We start from the raw sequence: 16,871 nt of genomic DNA, 5'->3' as shown, positions 1-16,871 counted from the left end.
AAGAAGATCGAAACCTGCGTTTTAACGTAACGTCTTCTTAACGCGTAATGCATCGTTTATTCGTCAGCCATTTTTGCATGCAGGAAAAGGAATCGATACGTTAGGTGCATTTTCCCCCTTCTTTTCGATGGTTCGTTAATATTAATGGTTTTGCAAACGTCAGCTCGCGTTTTTCTTTTCCCTTGATATATAAAGTTAATCCCTAGTCCCGTCGATTCCGTCACGTTGCAGTTAATTCGTTGGCACTCGAGTGATTCATCGATGCCAAAGTAATACATCACGAAAGGACACTTGGCGTGGAAATCGCTAATGAGCGCTATTGGCAAAAAGTATCGAGAGTCATTCATGGAAGCCGATACCGATCGATAAAAAGTGAATATCACGTTTTTCAAAGCGGAAGGATTAAGAAATGTAATAATTACCCAAGCGTTTGAATGTTTCTTTTTATCCGACTCTTGATCGTGGATCCTTTGTTACGATGGAAATCGTTTTATTTCCCATTGTTTAGGAATCGTGCACGTTAGGACTTGACTTTCGTTCGGCCGTGAAATGGCAATAATTTGATGACGATACCGATAGCCTCCTTGTAAGAAAAAAAAGTCTTGCCATGGCAAACGAAACCGCCCTAAACGCTTGCCGCGTTATTCGAGTATAACTCCCTCCTTCGACTCGGCCATAGGGGGAAAAGCAGGAAAACGAATGGAACAGCGGGAGAAAGATCGAAGGACCTTCGCCTCTGTTCGCCTCCGAAGGAAGGAAAGACACGGATCCGTTGCTCGGCGGGAGATCGGGGGCCTGTCTTCTCTTCCTCCCCTTCCTCCCCTTCCCCCTGTCGAGGTACAAAGGTGAAGGTGGGGGTCGCAGGACATTTGTCCGGAAGAATCGGTGCACTTCCCACCTTCGGAACCCCTCCTTGGAGGCATTTGCGTAATCCGACTCTTAATGGCCCCTCTATATAAGCTCGATCTTCATACCGCATCGACGCACTTGCACCTGATTACGACAAATACTCAGGTGAGACTGCGTCTTTGACGCGAGGACCGGTTCTCCTTTTCCTCGCACAAAACGGGCGCGGGTGTTATCGGAAAATCCGGGAGCAAAGGTACGAAATTCGTTTTTCCTCTGTTGCAGCCATGAAGTTCTCCCTCTTTGTCCTGGTGGCCGTGGCGCTGGTCGCGGTGTCGGCGAAACCTCAGGCCGAAACCCAATACACCACCAAGTTCGACAGCATCGACGTCGATCAGATCCTTCAAAGCGACCGATTGTTGGAGGGATACTTCAAGTGTCTAATGGAGACCGGAAATTGCACCCCGGAAGGCACCGAACTGAAAAGTACGCACTTCTTTCAAATTGACGCGTCTTTCCTGAATCCTCCTCCTGAGGTTTTAGGCTATTCATCGTCGTATCGAAACTTTCAGAGGTCCTCCCCGATGCTCTTCAGACCGAGTGCCACAAATGTTCGGAGAAACAAAAGGCCAATACGGAGAAGGTCATCGCTTTCTTGACCAAAAACAAGAAGGACCTGTGGAAGCAGCTCGCGGCGAAGTACGACCCCGAAGGTGTCTACCAGGTTAAGTACGAAGAGAAAGCTAAAACCGCTGGCATCGAGGTTTAAGTCCGCTTCGGACCCTCGCGCATCCCTCTCCGATCCTACCCGATGATACCCGGCAGCCCATCATTTTTTTAACTCTCCGTTGTATTTCGAGCAAGTGCTCCAATTTTGCAGAAATAAATGATTGTCAATCAAACCCTCGCGTTTCGCCCAATATTTCCCTAAAGTCGAACCTTGAACCCTCGAACCTTGTGCACCTAGTCACCATTTTGAAATGAAAGAAAAATAAAAGATCGTAACGATTCGCGGAAACGTTCAGCTCGGTTTCGATTGACAAGCGATCGTAAACGAAAAATCTCTACATCTCTACGGACCTCGGATAGCGACGTTAAGAAGTTTCTAATAAATCATAATCTATCGTACAAGATGCCGGGACTAGAAAAGTTGAATCGAGCGGGGATGCTCGTGGAACTTTATCGCGAGAAACTTTTGAGGAATTATTTGAAAACGTGTCCGACGTTATTTCATATTTGCTACGACCCCATTGGCACCCATAAAAAGACTCGAGCGTTAATTGGATTCTTCCTCGGGTTCTTCTTCGGGGTCTTTTTCTACGAGACGATCGTCGTCGATTTAGCGTTCGAGAAATACACCAGCCTTGCCCTGGGAGTCGTCATCGTGACCTCCCTGTCCGTTGGCTGTTCTTCGTCGATTCAGGTCGGTCATTTGAGTTATTTTATTACGACGACGCGTGTATTCGTTCGCTCGTTAGCCACGCGTTTTGCAATCGCGAGAACTTGCTCGCTAAGACGTCGGACGTCAACGACAACGAGGAAAGATAGCGAGATGGCTTAATTCTTTAATCGAGTTCTTATACTTATAGGCGTCTCGCGCCTTATTCGCCTTAAAGCGATTTAGAAAGAGAACGGAGTCTCGCTTCGGCGAGATAGAGAAGAAAATAGTTATTTGAGCCGAGTTCGATTACAGGTGAGATGTATTTGCTTATTGACGGTCCCGTCATTTTTTGGAAGAGCCGGACGAAGCGTTCTCAAAGCATTGGTTCTGGGCTACGTGATCGCTGGACCGATATTTAATCTAACCGTTAATGGAAAAGAAGTGGTTCGCACTTTCGCCTGTACGACCCAACTAACGTATAACCTTACCAGAACTCGCTTCGACCTCATGTTTAAACCTTTCCAACAGGTAGAGACCCGGAGCGTCGCTTAAATTTCATTTATTCCTCCTCCTTTGGAAGATATCCTATCCTATCTCTTAGTTGCCATTCGGACCGTTAAAAAATGTCGCAGGCAGGGTTCAACGTGAGAACCGACGCCAACGAGATCAAGGACACCCTATCCTCGGTGAGAGATCTCACGAGCTCGATCGTCGAAGAAATCGAAGGCGAGGAGGAAACGAGAAGACTGAAGGAAGAGAACGACTACGTGGACGATTCGATGGGAGACGCGAAGAGAAGCGAGGAGATCGAGGAAAGGAAGAAGAAAGCGGTTGCCGGCGCTCGAACGGAAGGCGAGATTTACGAGGCCAAGTACCGAGAGAAGGTCGAAGCGAGATGCGAGGAGCAGCTCGACAAAGGGTCCGAGCACTGCAGGCAAGAGCACCGTAGGCCCGGCAGGGACAGGAGGGAGGAACCAGGAAACGCGTAACGCGGGGATTTCCATTTCAGAGAAATGTTCGGCGAGGCGTACAAAAGGTGTTCCTCCGCGGTGACGTGGATCGCCGCGTGGCTCCTCTGCTGGCCCGCCAAGCTCGCCTTCGTCTGCAACGTCGCGCAGGCACTCGGGGGCCCGAGCATTTGCGATCCCGCGGGGAAGGTCGACGTCGACGTGGGCCGGAACTATGCCGCTCTAAAAGGTAAAGGCGCGAGACGAACCGTAGGCCAACCGTAGGCACACCGTAGGCACACCGTAGGCACACCGTAGGCCAACCGTGGGAGCGCTCCGCAGAAACGAGGGACGCGCTCGGCAGGAGCTTCAAGGACGCGAGGATGCGGTACAAGGTGCAGCTGGCGCCGACCCTCGTGGACGCGTACGAGGCGACCGACGCGGCAAAAGCCGTCATGCACGACTTCAACGTCCGCCGAAGACTCTTCGACGGAGGAATGGTCCTCCTGAAGCGCTGTCTGGCCTTCGTCTTCCTGAAGATCGTCCTGAGCGCGCAGGATTACCACGACGGGTACCTGAGGGACATCGAGCACGACAACGTCTACGTGACGGCGTACTTCCGCAAGATAGACGCGAGGCGCCGGGCGCGCGGCAGCGTCGCGCTGCTGCCCCTGAAAAAGATGGAGAGAGACAAGTTCGTGGACCCGTACAGCGGCAGACCCGGCAAAGCGGAGAGGGCCAACTTGATCGGGCAAACCGTCAAGCTGGTCTTGGAGATGGTCACGGCGACGACGTTCGTCCTGCTGGACCGACTCTTCTACGAGACTCTGGACCTGGTGCGACGCCACGCCCGCATGGAGTACGCGCAGTCCGGCCGCCACGACGTCAAGCTCGAGATCCGCGGGACGGGGGTGATCGCCTCCCTGCTGCGCTCGGTCGTCGCGGGCTTCGACCTGAAGAGGCGGGTCCGGACCGTGGTCTCGAACGAGGCCTGCCTGCCGCGACCCAGCCAGCTCGAGAGCTACGTCCTGGGCAAGATCTACGGGACGTATCTCGCGGTCTGGGTCACCGTCTTCCTCTCCTCGTACACCCAGCGACTGCGCAGGGTCGCGTGCTCCTTCTTTTACCGGAAGCGCGAGAAGCGACGCGTACTCTACCTGTACAACGAGACGCTCAGGCGGCGACTCGGCTGTCTTCGCGAGGCGAGGGCCAGGATAAGGGCCCTGGGGCGCGCGAGGCTCCTGGACCGCGAGGTCGGCCGAGGGATGTTCGCCTGGATCGACCTCCTGGCCCCCCCCCGACCCAAGTGTCTCGTCTGCGGCGAGTCCGAGCCGAGGGCCGGCCCCGCCGGCCCCAAGTTCCGCGTTTGCCCGACGCCCGGGTGCCCCTTCGTGTCCTGCCCGGAGTGTTGGACGGACGTGGGCCAGGTTTGCTTGGCTTGTGCCGATCCGCTCGACACCGATTCCGAGGGATACGAGACCGAGGCCGAACTTTAGACCGATTCGCCCCGGATGTCTCCAAGGACGAGCCTCTTGCCACGCACCGTTGCAATTTCCTCGCCCGTCATTCCGATCGCGTGTCTCTAACGATTTTGAAGAACTCCAAGTTCCCCTATAAGGCGCACCCCCGACCGACCGACGCTTCGTTCGGCGGCCGGCACGGTGGAGACGGGACGATGAGAGTCGTTCTCATTTTCGCGAGCCTTTGCGGCGTCCTTTTAGCCGAAGAAAGGAAGTACACGACCAAATATGACGACGTCGACGTGGATTCGGTAATTAATAGTGACCGACTTTTGAACGGCTACGTTAAGTGTTTATTGAAAGAGGGACCGTGCACGCCGGATGCGGCAGAACTCAGAAGTAAGTTCCGTTGGCTGTGTACGTACACGTACATACGTACATGTTAAGTATTCCACATGTGCCTTCAAGATTTCGCTGCCTTGTTATTTTCCACCGTCGATCCTTCCCAGAAAATCTCCCCGATGCATTGGCCACGGACTGCACGGCTTGTAGCGAAGCGCAGAAGAACGCAGCGAACAAAATCTCTCAACATCTGATCGACGCTAAACCGGAACAATGGAAACGCCTTGAAGAAGTGTACGATCCAAGTGGGATTTACAGAATCCAGTACTTGGCCAATAAATCAAAAACGGAGTCAACGGATTAAATTCGCTCCCAAGAATTTTCCGCGTATAAATAATCCAAATTATATATTTCTCTAGTACTAGAATGTGGCGGATTGTAGCAAAAGGTTCTTCCTAATCTTCTTTACCGTGACGTAAGAGAGTAAATGGACGAAACACGGTATGCCGTTTAGTTCACTGCAACTATGCCAGATGGCTTCGTAAAGTATGTTTTTCCTTTTCTCCGTTGGGTCCAGCACAAGTCAGGTATTATATGAATTGCTCCGTGAGTAGCCTCTCTATTGATTTCTGTAGAAACGGGAGAAAAAAATGTGTATGTTAGATTTATTCCTAAGCAATGTAAATACAATAAAAATGGTTGGAACGAGTTAAGCAATATATTGCTGGTGTTATATAGAGTCTTTATAATTTTGCAATTGCAAGTGATTCTCTCGTCGCTATGTTATTCTTGTTTGCTTTTTTTTCTTTAAGTAGTTACCTCAATAACCCATGATCGGCGTGAGGTGACGTACCTCGGCTGTGAGATGTCAAGTAGGTATTCGTCCTTATCCGTGTCTAAATCGGAATTATAAGGCTTTCATGTGAATGATATCGCAAACGGAGCAGAAAGTTTACCATACATTCCTGTGCGAACACGGGAACTGAAACCTTTTCAGCGGTGCATTTTTAGTCATGTTTCTAAAAATAGCTGCTGCAAGATCTTGAAGATGTATCAGCTGTGTAATAATGGATACCGTGAAAGCGTCATTCTCCTAACAAATACTTCATATACCATCATTTTTATCGTATTATTGTTATCAACGAACCAAAGAGACACATAAGACATCGATCGTGTCAAAATTATAATGTCGTTCGTACCGTAAAATTTATTCCTACTACCCGGACCATTACCGATATCAAAACGTCTAGTACAATTATTAATATAAAATTATATTATTATAGAAATTATAATAATTCAATGTTTCTATTTGTCATTTACAGAATAGTCATGAAAGACTCGCTCTACAGTATAGTTCCGCTACATGCACGACCCGAATTAGCCAAAGACTGTTGTGCGTTAATCAATTCGGAATGGCCTCGAAGTGAAACGGCACGGTACTTAAATATTTAATTGTCTTTTAGTAAAAGCGAAACCTATTATATAACACATTTTTTTTCACAGATTAAGAACATTAAATGCATCATGCGAAGAGTTTCCAACATGTCTTATACTTCTCAAAGAAAAAGACGTTATAGGTCATTGTAAAATTTCATTAATACCCAGTTTAGAAAACAGTTGTTTTGTTCAATCTGGTATGTATTCACATTCAAGATAAAAATACAAGAATGGATATGATTATTTCAAATACTGTGTTTTACCCAAAACTGAATGTTTGCTACAGCAGAGTTTAGACTTAAAACGACCGAACGGTCACAAAGAAAATAATTGTCAAATATGGTTTTCAGTTGTGATAGATAATAAGTGCAGGACTCAGGGATTAGGATCCATGTTAATGCAAGGCACCGAAAAGTATGTTAAAGTCAAAGGGATAAAAAAAGTCTATTTAATGACTCAAGGACAAGAGGGGTTTTATTTGAAAAATGGATACAAAATTATTGAACCAGTCAACATATATGGAAGTCCCACGTTTCTATCTCCTGTTTCCAATATCACAAATACTGAAAATGGAAAAAAGGAATATTTGGGACCACCACCTCCACCAATGCCTAATCAAATACGGAATACTGGTTTGCCCATTATATCTTCAAAAACCTACATGCTAAAAGCATTGTAGAAACAATAACACAATTTTCTTAACATCCTTGTATATTTATGTTCATTATCACCAATGCATATTTCAACTTTTTTTTTATGCATCAATGTCTTTATATATATATATATACACATTATTGTCCGATATACGTAGGTACACATATAGTGCTTAGAAACTTGAAAATTTAATACCTACTATTATGAAACTACTGAGTGTGCGATGTAATTCCACACACTTTCCCATAGTGTTCAGGTTGTACAAGACTGTCAACAAGAAATGCACCTAAGTCATGCTTAGATACCACTCGGCCAGGCGACTCGTCGTACTTTACGATATATTGAGTCTGGGGAGAATCTGCAATGTATAAAATAAACAATTACAGCAATAAAGTTAAGATTAATCCTTAGAAACGATAACACAGTAATACGATAAAGACATGATTGTGGTGTTCTCATATATTAAAAAACACTTTTGTGTATAAAAAAGGAAAATATTCTTTAAGGAAAGATACTTTTATTTTATGATTACTATAATGTAAGTTGAACATGCCTGCTATATGTGGTGGTAATACTGCAATCCACTTGAGCTCACTGTTTTTTATTATATCTAGCATACGTCGATGATCTGCATTTAAATCCTTAAATATCACTGGAACGGCGTTAGGCTCATAAAAAAGGAATGCTGGAAACAGTATTCATTAAAATGATATTGGCCACTGTGTTCTTTTCACGATAGACCGGTATATTATTCTTATTTATGCAGGGTGCCCAAAGATGTTCACCCAATAAGATATAAATGAGATTCATGAGGGTGTCCTTATTTATTTTAATGATTTTTAAAATATATGATTTCCAAATCTGAAGAATACCTGATAGGCACAAAGATACTTTCTCAACTTTATGTCTCTTCATTGCTTCGACTATGTTTTTTAATCCTTCTGACAACACAGTTGTTGGACCTATAAAGTGTAATAACTGTATTACTCTTTAAGTTATTATACTGTAGCTTATATCATATAAATGATAATGAATATTATTAAATTGTGCATGCAATAATGTCACTTTCAACTGAAAGGTAACAGGTATTCATTTTAATATTTAATGATAATACTACTGCTAAAAATCGACATTTTCATTATTTGGTATTAGGAACTAAATCCAATATCTTACTAAGGTCGTTCCTTGTTCCCAATACAACCACAACTCCTTCTCTATCGGATACAGCTTTGGAAACTTGTTCTGCATTAACGACATCGCCAACCACTGCTTCCACTTCATTTCTAAGACCTTCAGGAATTTTAGATTCATCCCTTACAAAGGCTCTGACATGCAAGCCTAAAAATAATAGTAACTTAACCTAATAAAAAATTAGTGCTTGTAATTCTGAATACACATAATCTCGGTTTACGTCTAAAATATGCAAGCAGTAAATAAATTACCTTTTTTCACAGCATAATATAAGGCACATAAACCTGTGTTACCAGTAGCTCCAAAAATTACAATTTTCTTCATGATTACTCAGAAATGTACAGTGCGTAACTTAATCCTCCCACAACGTTCGACCATCAGCCGTTTAAGGTAAATCATTGCAAGTCATTTCAATTACCGGCTGATTAAAGCCGCATTCTTAATCACGTTTTCATCGTATATCTAAATCTGGGATTTATCGGGTCCGGATCCAGTAAATCGCATGTCCATCGGATTAATAAATACGCAGATTCGATTCTGAGCGTCTCGATCAACACTTAAATTCGGATTTACTGCGTTTAAACCTGATAAATCCCGAGCGGGTACAAGCGGGTAGAAACTGTTTAAACACTAATACAGAGGGTCTTCCAGCTGATTCACTAATAAGTCGATAAACTTCTGTCAGTTTGTACTTCAGAGTATAATTTTTACGTTCCGGTTGGTGATTATAGGAAAAAATGTATCAAATCCGCTGCAGAATGGACTTTTATTACGTTTCCTAATATATAATAAATAATTAATTTTAGTACAAACTTCCGATTTCTTATAAACATTCACTACAGCCTTCTCGTGCATTTAAACTTGCCGCTCTCGCAGTAAGTGGTACCCGACCTCATCACCTGGTGGCGCCATATACACGAGGAAGGCATTCATGACCGTCAGTATATGTATGTACATTCACATTTCTGACGAGATCATTCAAAGCCATCACAGCGCGGCAACATTTACGCCACGTGCTCGTACTACAAGGAGGTTTATAACCTAACCTCGAGTCCATTTAATTATTACTAATTTAGGTTTAAACCTACAATGGGTAAACCGACGCGTAATTTGAAAAGAAAACAAAACCTAGTAGATTCTAAAATTGCCGAGATTGAAGAAGTACCACAAGCTAATGAAAGGGAATCCGATGACGAGCCGGTAAGTTTTTTGTACATAGTCTTGGTTTTGTTTCAGTTAATTTCACTTTTGCGATTTTTATAATTATATAACTCTTATTCAGGATTCGGGACTCGAAGATCTGCTGGCATTAGACTTCAAAAACAATGATCAAGATAGCACGGATGGAGAAGGTGAATTGAACGAGGACCAACCTTCGGATACTGAAAGAGAAGAGGTTCTTTTTGGATCCGATGATGAAAGTGAAGAATTAGAATTTTTAACGGATTCTGAGGAAGGTAATGAATCTAAAGATGCTTCAGAGTCCGAAAAAGACACCAATTCAGATGGAAGTATCGATTCTGGAGAATACGAAGATGAAAGTGATTCAAATGTTGATGATTCCATAGAAAATTCTTATGGTAACGATAGTAAATCTGATGATAAAACTGTAAAAAAATCATTGATAAAATCTTTTAACGGTAATGCTAAAACAATGAGCAATATTGTTTCAAAGAAGGATAACAAAGATAATAAAAAGGATATATCCCAAACTCGAAACAGTACAGTGGAAAGTAAACAAAGTAGTAACAAAAGTAACGCTAGTAAAGTAGGTAATGTTAAAATCAACAAAGTGACCATTAAGGAACCCAATAGCAAAAACATTGGTAACGTACAGGAGGATAAAATAATGTCCGATTGGATAAATAGTAGCCGGCATAATGAATACGAGTATGATAGTTCCGACGAAGAGGACATCCGCAACACCGTTGGTAACATACCAATGAAGTGGTACGAAGATTATCCTCATATTGGATATGATTGGGAAGGCAAAAGAATCATGAAACCTGAAAAGGGGGATCAGTTGGACAACTTTTTAAAAAGAATGGAGAATCCTGATTTTTGGCGAACCATAAAAGATCCTCAGACTGGTCAAGATGTGATTCTCAGTGAAGCTGATATAGAGTTGATAACAAGAATTCAAAAGCAGAAAATTCCTGATGTTCAATTTGATGAGTATGCTGTGAGTATGCTTCCATATGGAGGTTTTTATTCCTTAGCATGTCTATTATTCACAAGTTATGATAACCATTGGAATACAACATTTTTGTACTAAGATATAAAGCTTTCTTAGTTTAGTGATCTACGTATGTGTGGAGAAATTATTTCAATCATTTATTTAAGATAAGTTAGTACTAAGATTTCTAAGTAAAATGACATTGTTGCAAAGATTTTTGTATTATTACAGCCTTGGGTGGAATGGTTTACATCAGAAGTGATGAAAATGCCTCTTCGGAAATTTCCTGAACATAAACGATCGTTCGTGCCTTCAAAGCCAGAAGCTAAAAAAGTATCAAAGTTGGTTCATGCTCTAAAAATGGGATGGATAAAATCTACCGCAGAAATGCAAAAAGAACGGGAACAGAAGAAAGGAGAACACAACTTTTATATGCTTTGGGAAACGGATGACCAAGAAGAAGAGATGCGAAGAATTCATAAACATATTCCAGCACCGAAAAGGCATCTGCCGGGCAATGCTGAGAGTTACAATCCACCCCCGGAATACTTGTTTGACAAAAGGGAACTTAAGGAATGGAATAAACTGAAGGCAACACCTTGGAAAAGGAAATTACATTTTATACCTCTTAAATATAACTCTTTGAGGGAAGTTCCTGCCTATCCTAAGTATGTCAAAGAAAGATTCCAAAGGTGTATGGATCTTTACTTATGTCCCAGAGCTATTAAAATGCGATTGGCGATCAATCCAGAAGATTTGGTGCCACAATTACCCAATCCAAAAGATCTGCAACCATTCCCAACTACGATGTGCATGGTATTTAAAGGTCATGCCGATATGGTTAGAAGTATATCGGCTGAAGCTAAGGGTCAATATATTGCTTCTGGCAGCGATGACATGACGTTAAAGGGTAATTATATTTACATGCACTGTATTAAAAATTACAAGGTATTATACTAAAATAACTCAATTCTTCCTGCGATGTAAAATGACGATACATTTCAGTGTGGGAGGTAGCCACGGGTAGATGTATAAAGACAGTGCCATGTGGCGGAGTAGTTAGAAGTGTGGCATGGTGTCCCAATCAAGCGATATCCTTAATCGCCGTGGCAGCGGATCGAAAAGTGCTGCTGATTAATCCTGGAGTTGGAGATCGTTTGATTACTGGTAAAACTGACCAGCTTCTTGAGATAATTCCTCAAAGTGATGCTATAGGTATGTTTTTTAATGCTTCGTGAATAAATAATAAACATACCGAGTATGGTGCAGGTATAAACAGTCGAACATTTTTTTAGTGAGCGAACGAGTCAAGACCGCAGTACAGTGGGAACAAGCAGAAGGTGAGAGCCGGCAGAATGGTATTAGAATAATTTTGAACCACTTCAAGACTATACAACAGGTCACATGGCACGCCAAAGGGGACTACTTTGCTACGGTCATGCCCGATGGGCAAAATAGATCGGTCTTGATCAACCAGTTATCGAAAAGAAGGTCTCAAGTACCTTTCAGCAAAGCCAAAGGATTGGTTCAATGCGTACTGTTCCACCCTATACGACCCTTCTTATTTGTGGCGGTGAGATATCGCCAAATGCATCCTATACTTACCACCTATCGTGGTTATAACACTTTTTTCATCTTCCTTCCTATTGCAGACACAACGGAACGTGAGAATATACGACTTGATGAAGCAAGAAATGGTTAAAAAATTACTTTCCAACTCTCAGTGGATTTCAAATATGGCCATACATCCAGGTACAGCGTTTAAATTTATATTCATAAAAATCAACTATATCATATTCATAATAATTGACAGGAGGAGATAATTTACTGGTGTCCACTTATGATCGTAAAATGCTCTGGTTTGATTTGGATTTGAGCACAAAGCCATATCAAACTTTACGATTACACGGAACTGGAGTACGCGGAGTCGCATTCCACAAACGTTATCCTCTCTTTGCTTCTGGCGCCGACGATCGAGGGCTCATCGTATCACATGGGATGGTTTATAAGTAAGTACTATTATTACAGAAAGTTAGTCCAGTGGAAAGTTCCGTTGGAATTGTCTTTGTTCACGAGTCCTTTTTTTCTCTCCGATGGGGGGGGGGAAAAAAAACTAAGGCGCTAACGTCATTTTAATGTTTCAGCGACCTTATGCAAAATCCCCTGATCGTGCCACTAAAGAGATTATGCGATCACGAGTTATTCAACGACTTTGGAATTTTGGATGTCGCATTTCATCCTGTTCAACCCTGGGTGTTCTCCGCTGGAGCAGATTCAACGATACGGATGTATTCCTAAGTTTGACAGATCTTTCAAAATACAGTTAAACGTGATGACCCGAATAAAATTGAGGGAGATTTTCGAGTAATTTGAAAGTGATTCAAGCCATTGGGCAATGCATGTTTAAATTATAGTTTATTGCTATTCATCGTAGAGACATATGTATACGAATATAATGTAATCGTTTTACGTCGCTTACTACGATGATGCCATCTTAATACATAGGAACTTCTACGTTGCGCTAAATTCGAGTTTGAGTTTGTTCTTACGAAGAATTAAGTTTGTACATAAGAGTACGTAAGTATAAGAATGCTTAATACGCATCAACTAACGTGTGCAATCAATGTACATAATGTAATGAAAAATTACTGGAGGCGCCGTTCGTCGCATCGCCGTTACATTGACGGTAGGTAGATCAAGGTAAAGTGGGTGTTAAATTAGACTAGAAAATGAATTACGACAATGGAGAGTGTCCAAGACACTGCCATTCCGGCTCGCCGCATTCACAGGTACGTCCAGCGTGTCGAATCTGAAATACCGTGACTATCCCTCTGTTATCGTCGAACCTACAGCTGATATGTAGGTCGTGAATTAAAAACGTGTAAAATTGATTACCCCACCTTTGCCTTAAGTACACCGATCTTGGGTCCTCGCGCAGAACGTTTTCAATGGCCCGCTTTTGTTCGTCCGCTTTGTCGTCTAGAATTTCGTTCAATTGAAGCAACGCCCTGTCGTTAAATATGACGGACAAAGTGGCCACTTGAGGCCTCGATATCCAATCTGGAACTCTTACGTCGAACGAACCAAAGTCTCTTGGGTTCTGAGAGCTCCTCAGCTCGGAGCCAACGTTTATGTCCGCGGTTGGACTGCCCGACGAGTTGCCATCCAACGTCGTGGCCATGCTTCGAATATTTGGTACGGTTTGAGAAGGAGTCAGAGTCTGCGAGGCAAGACCCTCTTCGCCATCCGGTGCCTCGCGGATGCCCATCCTGACCGGAGAATTGTCGAGTCGGGAGCTCAGAACTCGCCTCTGAATTAAATCCAAGTCCGTTCCGCAAACCGTATTCGGCCCGTCGGCTCCGTCAAGAAGTCTGGAATTGCGGGATGTCCCGTCTTCCGCGTGTTGAACATCCGCATCTACGATGCGAGACGACTCGTTGTTCTCTCGAGACCCTAAATTGAGCGCCTGAAGCGAGTTGCCCATGCCTCTGACACGGTCGACTTGAGGATCCGAATTTCTGTTGTTGCGCATCACGTTTCTGGAGTCGGTGACCAATAATTGCGGATCCTGTCTGAGATTTTCTATGACGTTATCGGAAGTTAAGATGTTCCGTCTGTTTGGAGCACCGAAATTCATGTTTGGGATATTGGATCTTTCGTATGATTCCGAGCTCCTGCGCGTGGATCGCATTTCGCCGTCGTCATCAAAAATAGCACCGTTATCATAAGTCAATTCGGATGTATGATAATAATTCCTTGAACCGTCGTAAGTATCGAACGTGGGACTGCCCTCGAACTCCTCCGTTTGCAACCGTAACGCGATCTCCTCGTCCCTGGAAATATCTGTTGTTTGCGAAGCTTCGTTGGATCCATTTGCATAAATTGTCACTTCGAGCGGATCCCTGGGTTGTTCGACATTGTCATAAGGGCCATCGCATGAATTCACTCTTCGATTTGTATTTAAGCCTAATTCAGCTCCTTCTCCTAACCTCTGACCAATGGCTTCGGAGATATCACCATTTTTTAATTCAAACTTCGGCAGTCTGTTATTGAATTCCTCGATTCCTGCAGGGTTATCGTACTGCGGTATGTACGGTTTAATGTCCAGAACGGGTGTTTGATCTACCATGTCCACTCCTTCGAAATGGATCGTGTAGTTTTCGATTTTTATTATTTTTACGAGACTTAAACCAATCGGGCACGGCCGGTGCGGAGATCTAGTTGAAAATACCCCAGTTCTTACGCCGTTTAATCTGGGTGGAGTAACCTTTGCACAGACACGATTGGAATCGTTTCTATGAAAATGAAAAAGTATCCTGGAAACGTGTCAAAGGATGAATTAGAGTTCTCACTCATAGTAAACACCGATTCACCCTATTTTAACTTATGCTAAACTGAAATCTACGATAAATACGATAAAGTCAAATTGATACGATAATGGGATAAAAAAAATTTCTTCGATACTTACCATATATGCGAAAAATCTTGTAATCCTTCTAAAGCGTGTTCAGGATTTGTAAGTATGGAATTGAAAAGTGTCAATTTTCCAGGTGTTTTATAGCAAATCGTTGGTTGTCGAGGAGTTCCTCGTTTACTAGGAAACCATGTTGATATCAAACCAATTGGTTTCAATTTCAAGATATCGTTTGTATCGCTACTTGTACTAGGTTGTACCGCACTTGCAGATACATTTGCCGAAACGGATACACCGTCAGCACATAATCCCAAAAGACGTTTTATATTGTCCACATCTTTCTCGTGGATATATCGGAGACTCTTTATCTGTTGTCTGAAACATTTCACACGTTGGATTAAATAAACTTAGTTTTTTCTCGCGTGTGGGGTCGATATAACTGATTTTTATAGTAAACCCATAGATTGGAATGAACTATCATAGCACTTAAAGTCTGTCATTATACCACGTGTACGTACAGAAAGAAAGAGAATTACCTCAAATTATTAATCTCTTTCCTGGCTGTTTTCAATTGCTCAAGTAAATATTTTGGATCCAACTCGGTATTTTGACAGCTCATGTCCATGTTGCCGCGGCTTACTGACAGGTGCTGACAGGTGTTTCCGACAGGGTTGACAGCCCTAATTTATCATCAGAGTAGTACACGATGAGATGAGTTGGGAGATTGCTCACGGGCAGGATCGTGCCATCCTGTGCTGCCCTCTGGTTTCGTACGTTAGCTTTCACCGTTTTTTGCCCCCAAGGGCGGCGCAACGAATTTCTGATAGGGGCTCGCGCACTCGCGATGGCGGTACCATCTACCAGTCGCCGTTGGCGGCTTACGTACTCGTAATGGTAATACCATGCGGCAGTTGATGGCTTACCTACACTTACCGACACTGCTCCCTTTTGATGGTAAGGGAAGAACACTCGCGACGCCCTATTTGACTTTATCCATTACTTACCTTATTTATTTTATCCACAAATGATACAGGCAAAACTGCAACGTGGGTGCTCGAGAGTTGAGTTATACTTTATATACAATTTTTATAAGCTATGGAAATTAATAAAAAAATAATGAATGTTTCCTAGGGAACACATAAAATCTACATGGAAGGAGATACCCAACAACATAGCTTGACGTCAGGTGTAACGTACGTGTCGCAAGTTCAAATTCTGAAGGAAGGGTGGGTACGGTTTTTTACATCAATTTTTTTTTCTCACGTTTTACAGTTCATAGCAATCGCACAAAATACATTGTAGATATGTAATTTTTGATTATGGGTTCAGCTTTTCATTATTTGTTTCACCGTCCATAAGGTGATTTTAATAATTAATGTGAAAATAATTAAAAACGTACCGTAAGACAATGATATCGATCTTTCTTATCGTTACTATTATTATTATTATTTTGTTACCCATGTTGTTACCGTTGTCTCATTCATTGAAAAAATTTTAATTATAATCATCATTTTGAGAATGAGCTGGGAAGTTAGAAATCTCTGGTTCAAGTATTTGTCCCGTACATTAGTAACTTTACTGCAAAACATTTGTCCTGAAATATTCCGGCTCGCGGTAAAACAATAGTAAGCGGTAGGGATTAACTGAACTTTGTATTGAACTTCTAGGCTAATTAAAATGGCGTTGTCTGCGGCCCGCTTCGGGTTTCGACTTTTCTACCTGGAAAATGTGGAGACCGAGCGGATTAACCCCTGAAATACCCATTAAGGAGGTATTAACGGTAACGCTTTATGAAGGAAATGCAGGAAAAGGACTCTCCAAATCACCAAATACCGTACAATTTCTGGAAACACGGCGTGCCTACGTGACGACAGCCACGGCAATCTTCCCTTTAACCGAAAATAATTACTTTTCAGCAATAATGCCTTGGAGATATAACCTTTGTTGCAGGGGCAAAAAGATAGAGCAGATTGTCATAGATTTGCAAGGGACTCCTTTCACATTACTCATTCCGTTTCCTCTT

General features: G+C 43.0%; 7 protein-coding genes across 9 annotated transcripts; 5 read left to right on the top strand and 2 right to left on the bottom strand.

Moving 5' to 3' along the window:
• The first annotated feature begins 879 nt into the window (after positions 1-879).
• LOC105695277 (ejaculatory bulb-specific protein 3) lies at positions 880-1,748 on the top strand. Its single transcript, XM_012416708.2, has 3 exons — positions 880-1,014; positions 1,132-1,332; positions 1,419-1,748. The coding sequence occupies exons 2-3, from the start codon at positions 1,134-1,136 to the stop codon at positions 1,613-1,615; spliced, it is 396 nt and encodes a 131-aa protein (XP_012272131.1). The 5' UTR covers positions 880-1,014; positions 1,132-1,133; the 3' UTR covers positions 1,616-1,748.
• A 230-nt stretch (positions 1,749-1,978) lies between these two features.
• Positions 1,979-4,835, top strand: LOC105695198 (E3 ubiquitin-protein ligase DCST1). The gene is made up of 5 exons (XM_012416550.2): positions 1,979-2,269; positions 2,540-2,755; positions 2,860-3,161; positions 3,237-3,424; positions 3,517-4,835. Exons 1-5 carry the CDS (start codon positions 1,979-1,981, stop codon positions 4,668-4,670), a joined length of 2,151 nt encoding a protein of 716 aa, XP_012271973.1. The 3' UTR covers positions 4,671-4,835.
• A 14-nt stretch (positions 4,836-4,849) lies between these two features.
• Positions 4,850-5,340, top strand: LOC105695278 (ejaculatory bulb-specific protein 3-like). Its single transcript, XM_012416710.2, has 2 exons — positions 4,850-5,033; positions 5,144-5,340. Exons 1-2 carry the CDS (start codon positions 4,850-4,852, stop codon positions 5,338-5,340), a joined length of 381 nt encoding a protein of 126 aa, XP_012272133.1.
• A 13-nt stretch (positions 5,341-5,353) lies between these two features.
• LOC105695276 (N-acetyltransferase 6) lies at positions 5,354-7,114 on the top strand. Of its 2 annotated transcripts, none has more exons than XM_012416707.2 (4): positions 5,354-5,848; positions 6,299-6,412; positions 6,480-6,610; positions 6,764-7,114. In XM_012416707.2, exons 2-4 carry the CDS (start codon positions 6,306-6,308, stop codon positions 7,090-7,092), a joined length of 567 nt encoding a protein of 188 aa, XP_012272130.1. In that variant the 5' UTR covers positions 5,354-5,848; positions 6,299-6,305; the 3' UTR covers positions 7,093-7,114. The 2 variants fall into 2 exon arrangements, with proteins under 2 accessions (XP_012272130.1, XP_012272129.1); XM_012416706.2 differs by lacking the exon at positions 5,354-5,848 and adding an exon at positions 5,858-6,167.
• Positions 7,107-8,667, bottom strand: LOC105695274 (flavin reductase (NADPH)). 2 transcript variants are annotated; one of them, XM_012416703.2, is made up of 5 exons: positions 8,510-8,667; positions 8,241-8,405; positions 7,940-8,029; positions 7,621-7,752; positions 7,107-7,425 (listed from the first exon to the last, which is right to left on the bottom strand). In XM_012416703.2, exons 1-5 carry the CDS (start codon positions 8,580-8,582, stop codon positions 7,277-7,279), a joined length of 609 nt encoding a protein of 202 aa, XP_012272126.1. In that variant the 5' UTR covers positions 8,583-8,667; the 3' UTR covers positions 7,107-7,276. The 2 variants fall into 2 exon arrangements, with proteins under 2 accessions (XP_012272126.1, XP_012272128.1); XM_012416705.2 differs by having other exon boundaries at positions 8,241-8,357; positions 8,510-8,660.
• A 592-nt stretch (positions 8,668-9,259) lies between these two features.
• On the top strand, positions 9,260-12,960 carry LOC105695380 (ribosome biogenesis protein BOP1 homolog). The gene is made up of 8 exons (XM_012416895.1): positions 9,260-9,458; positions 9,541-10,440; positions 10,666-11,344; positions 11,440-11,649; positions 11,730-12,007; positions 12,087-12,186; positions 12,248-12,443; positions 12,579-12,960. Exons 1-8 carry the CDS (start codon positions 9,348-9,350, stop codon positions 12,730-12,732), a joined length of 2,628 nt encoding a protein of 875 aa, XP_012272318.1. The 5' UTR covers positions 9,260-9,347; the 3' UTR covers positions 12,733-12,960.
• LOC105695381 lies at positions 12,833-15,499 on the bottom strand. The gene is made up of 3 exons (XM_012416896.1): positions 15,385-15,499; positions 14,903-15,223; positions 12,833-14,750 (listed from the first exon to the last, which is right to left on the bottom strand). Exons 1-3 carry the CDS (start codon positions 15,471-15,473, stop codon positions 13,169-13,171), a joined length of 1,992 nt encoding a protein of 663 aa, XP_012272319.1. The 5' UTR covers positions 15,474-15,499; the 3' UTR covers positions 12,833-13,168.
• Between the last annotated feature and the right edge of the window lie 1,372 nt (positions 15,500-16,871).

The sequence above is a fragment of the Orussus abietinus genome, unplaced genomic scaffold (genome assembly GCF_000612105.2).
Source record: "Orussus abietinus isolate OABI.00-Male unplaced genomic scaffold, Oabi_2.0 scaffold47, whole genome shotgun sequence".
Taxonomy (NCBI): Eukaryota; Metazoa; Arthropoda; class Insecta; order Hymenoptera; family Orussidae; genus Orussus; species Orussus abietinus.
The sequence above is the reverse complement of the archived record's forward strand: the minus strand, read 5'-3'. Positions and strand labels throughout refer to the sequence as shown.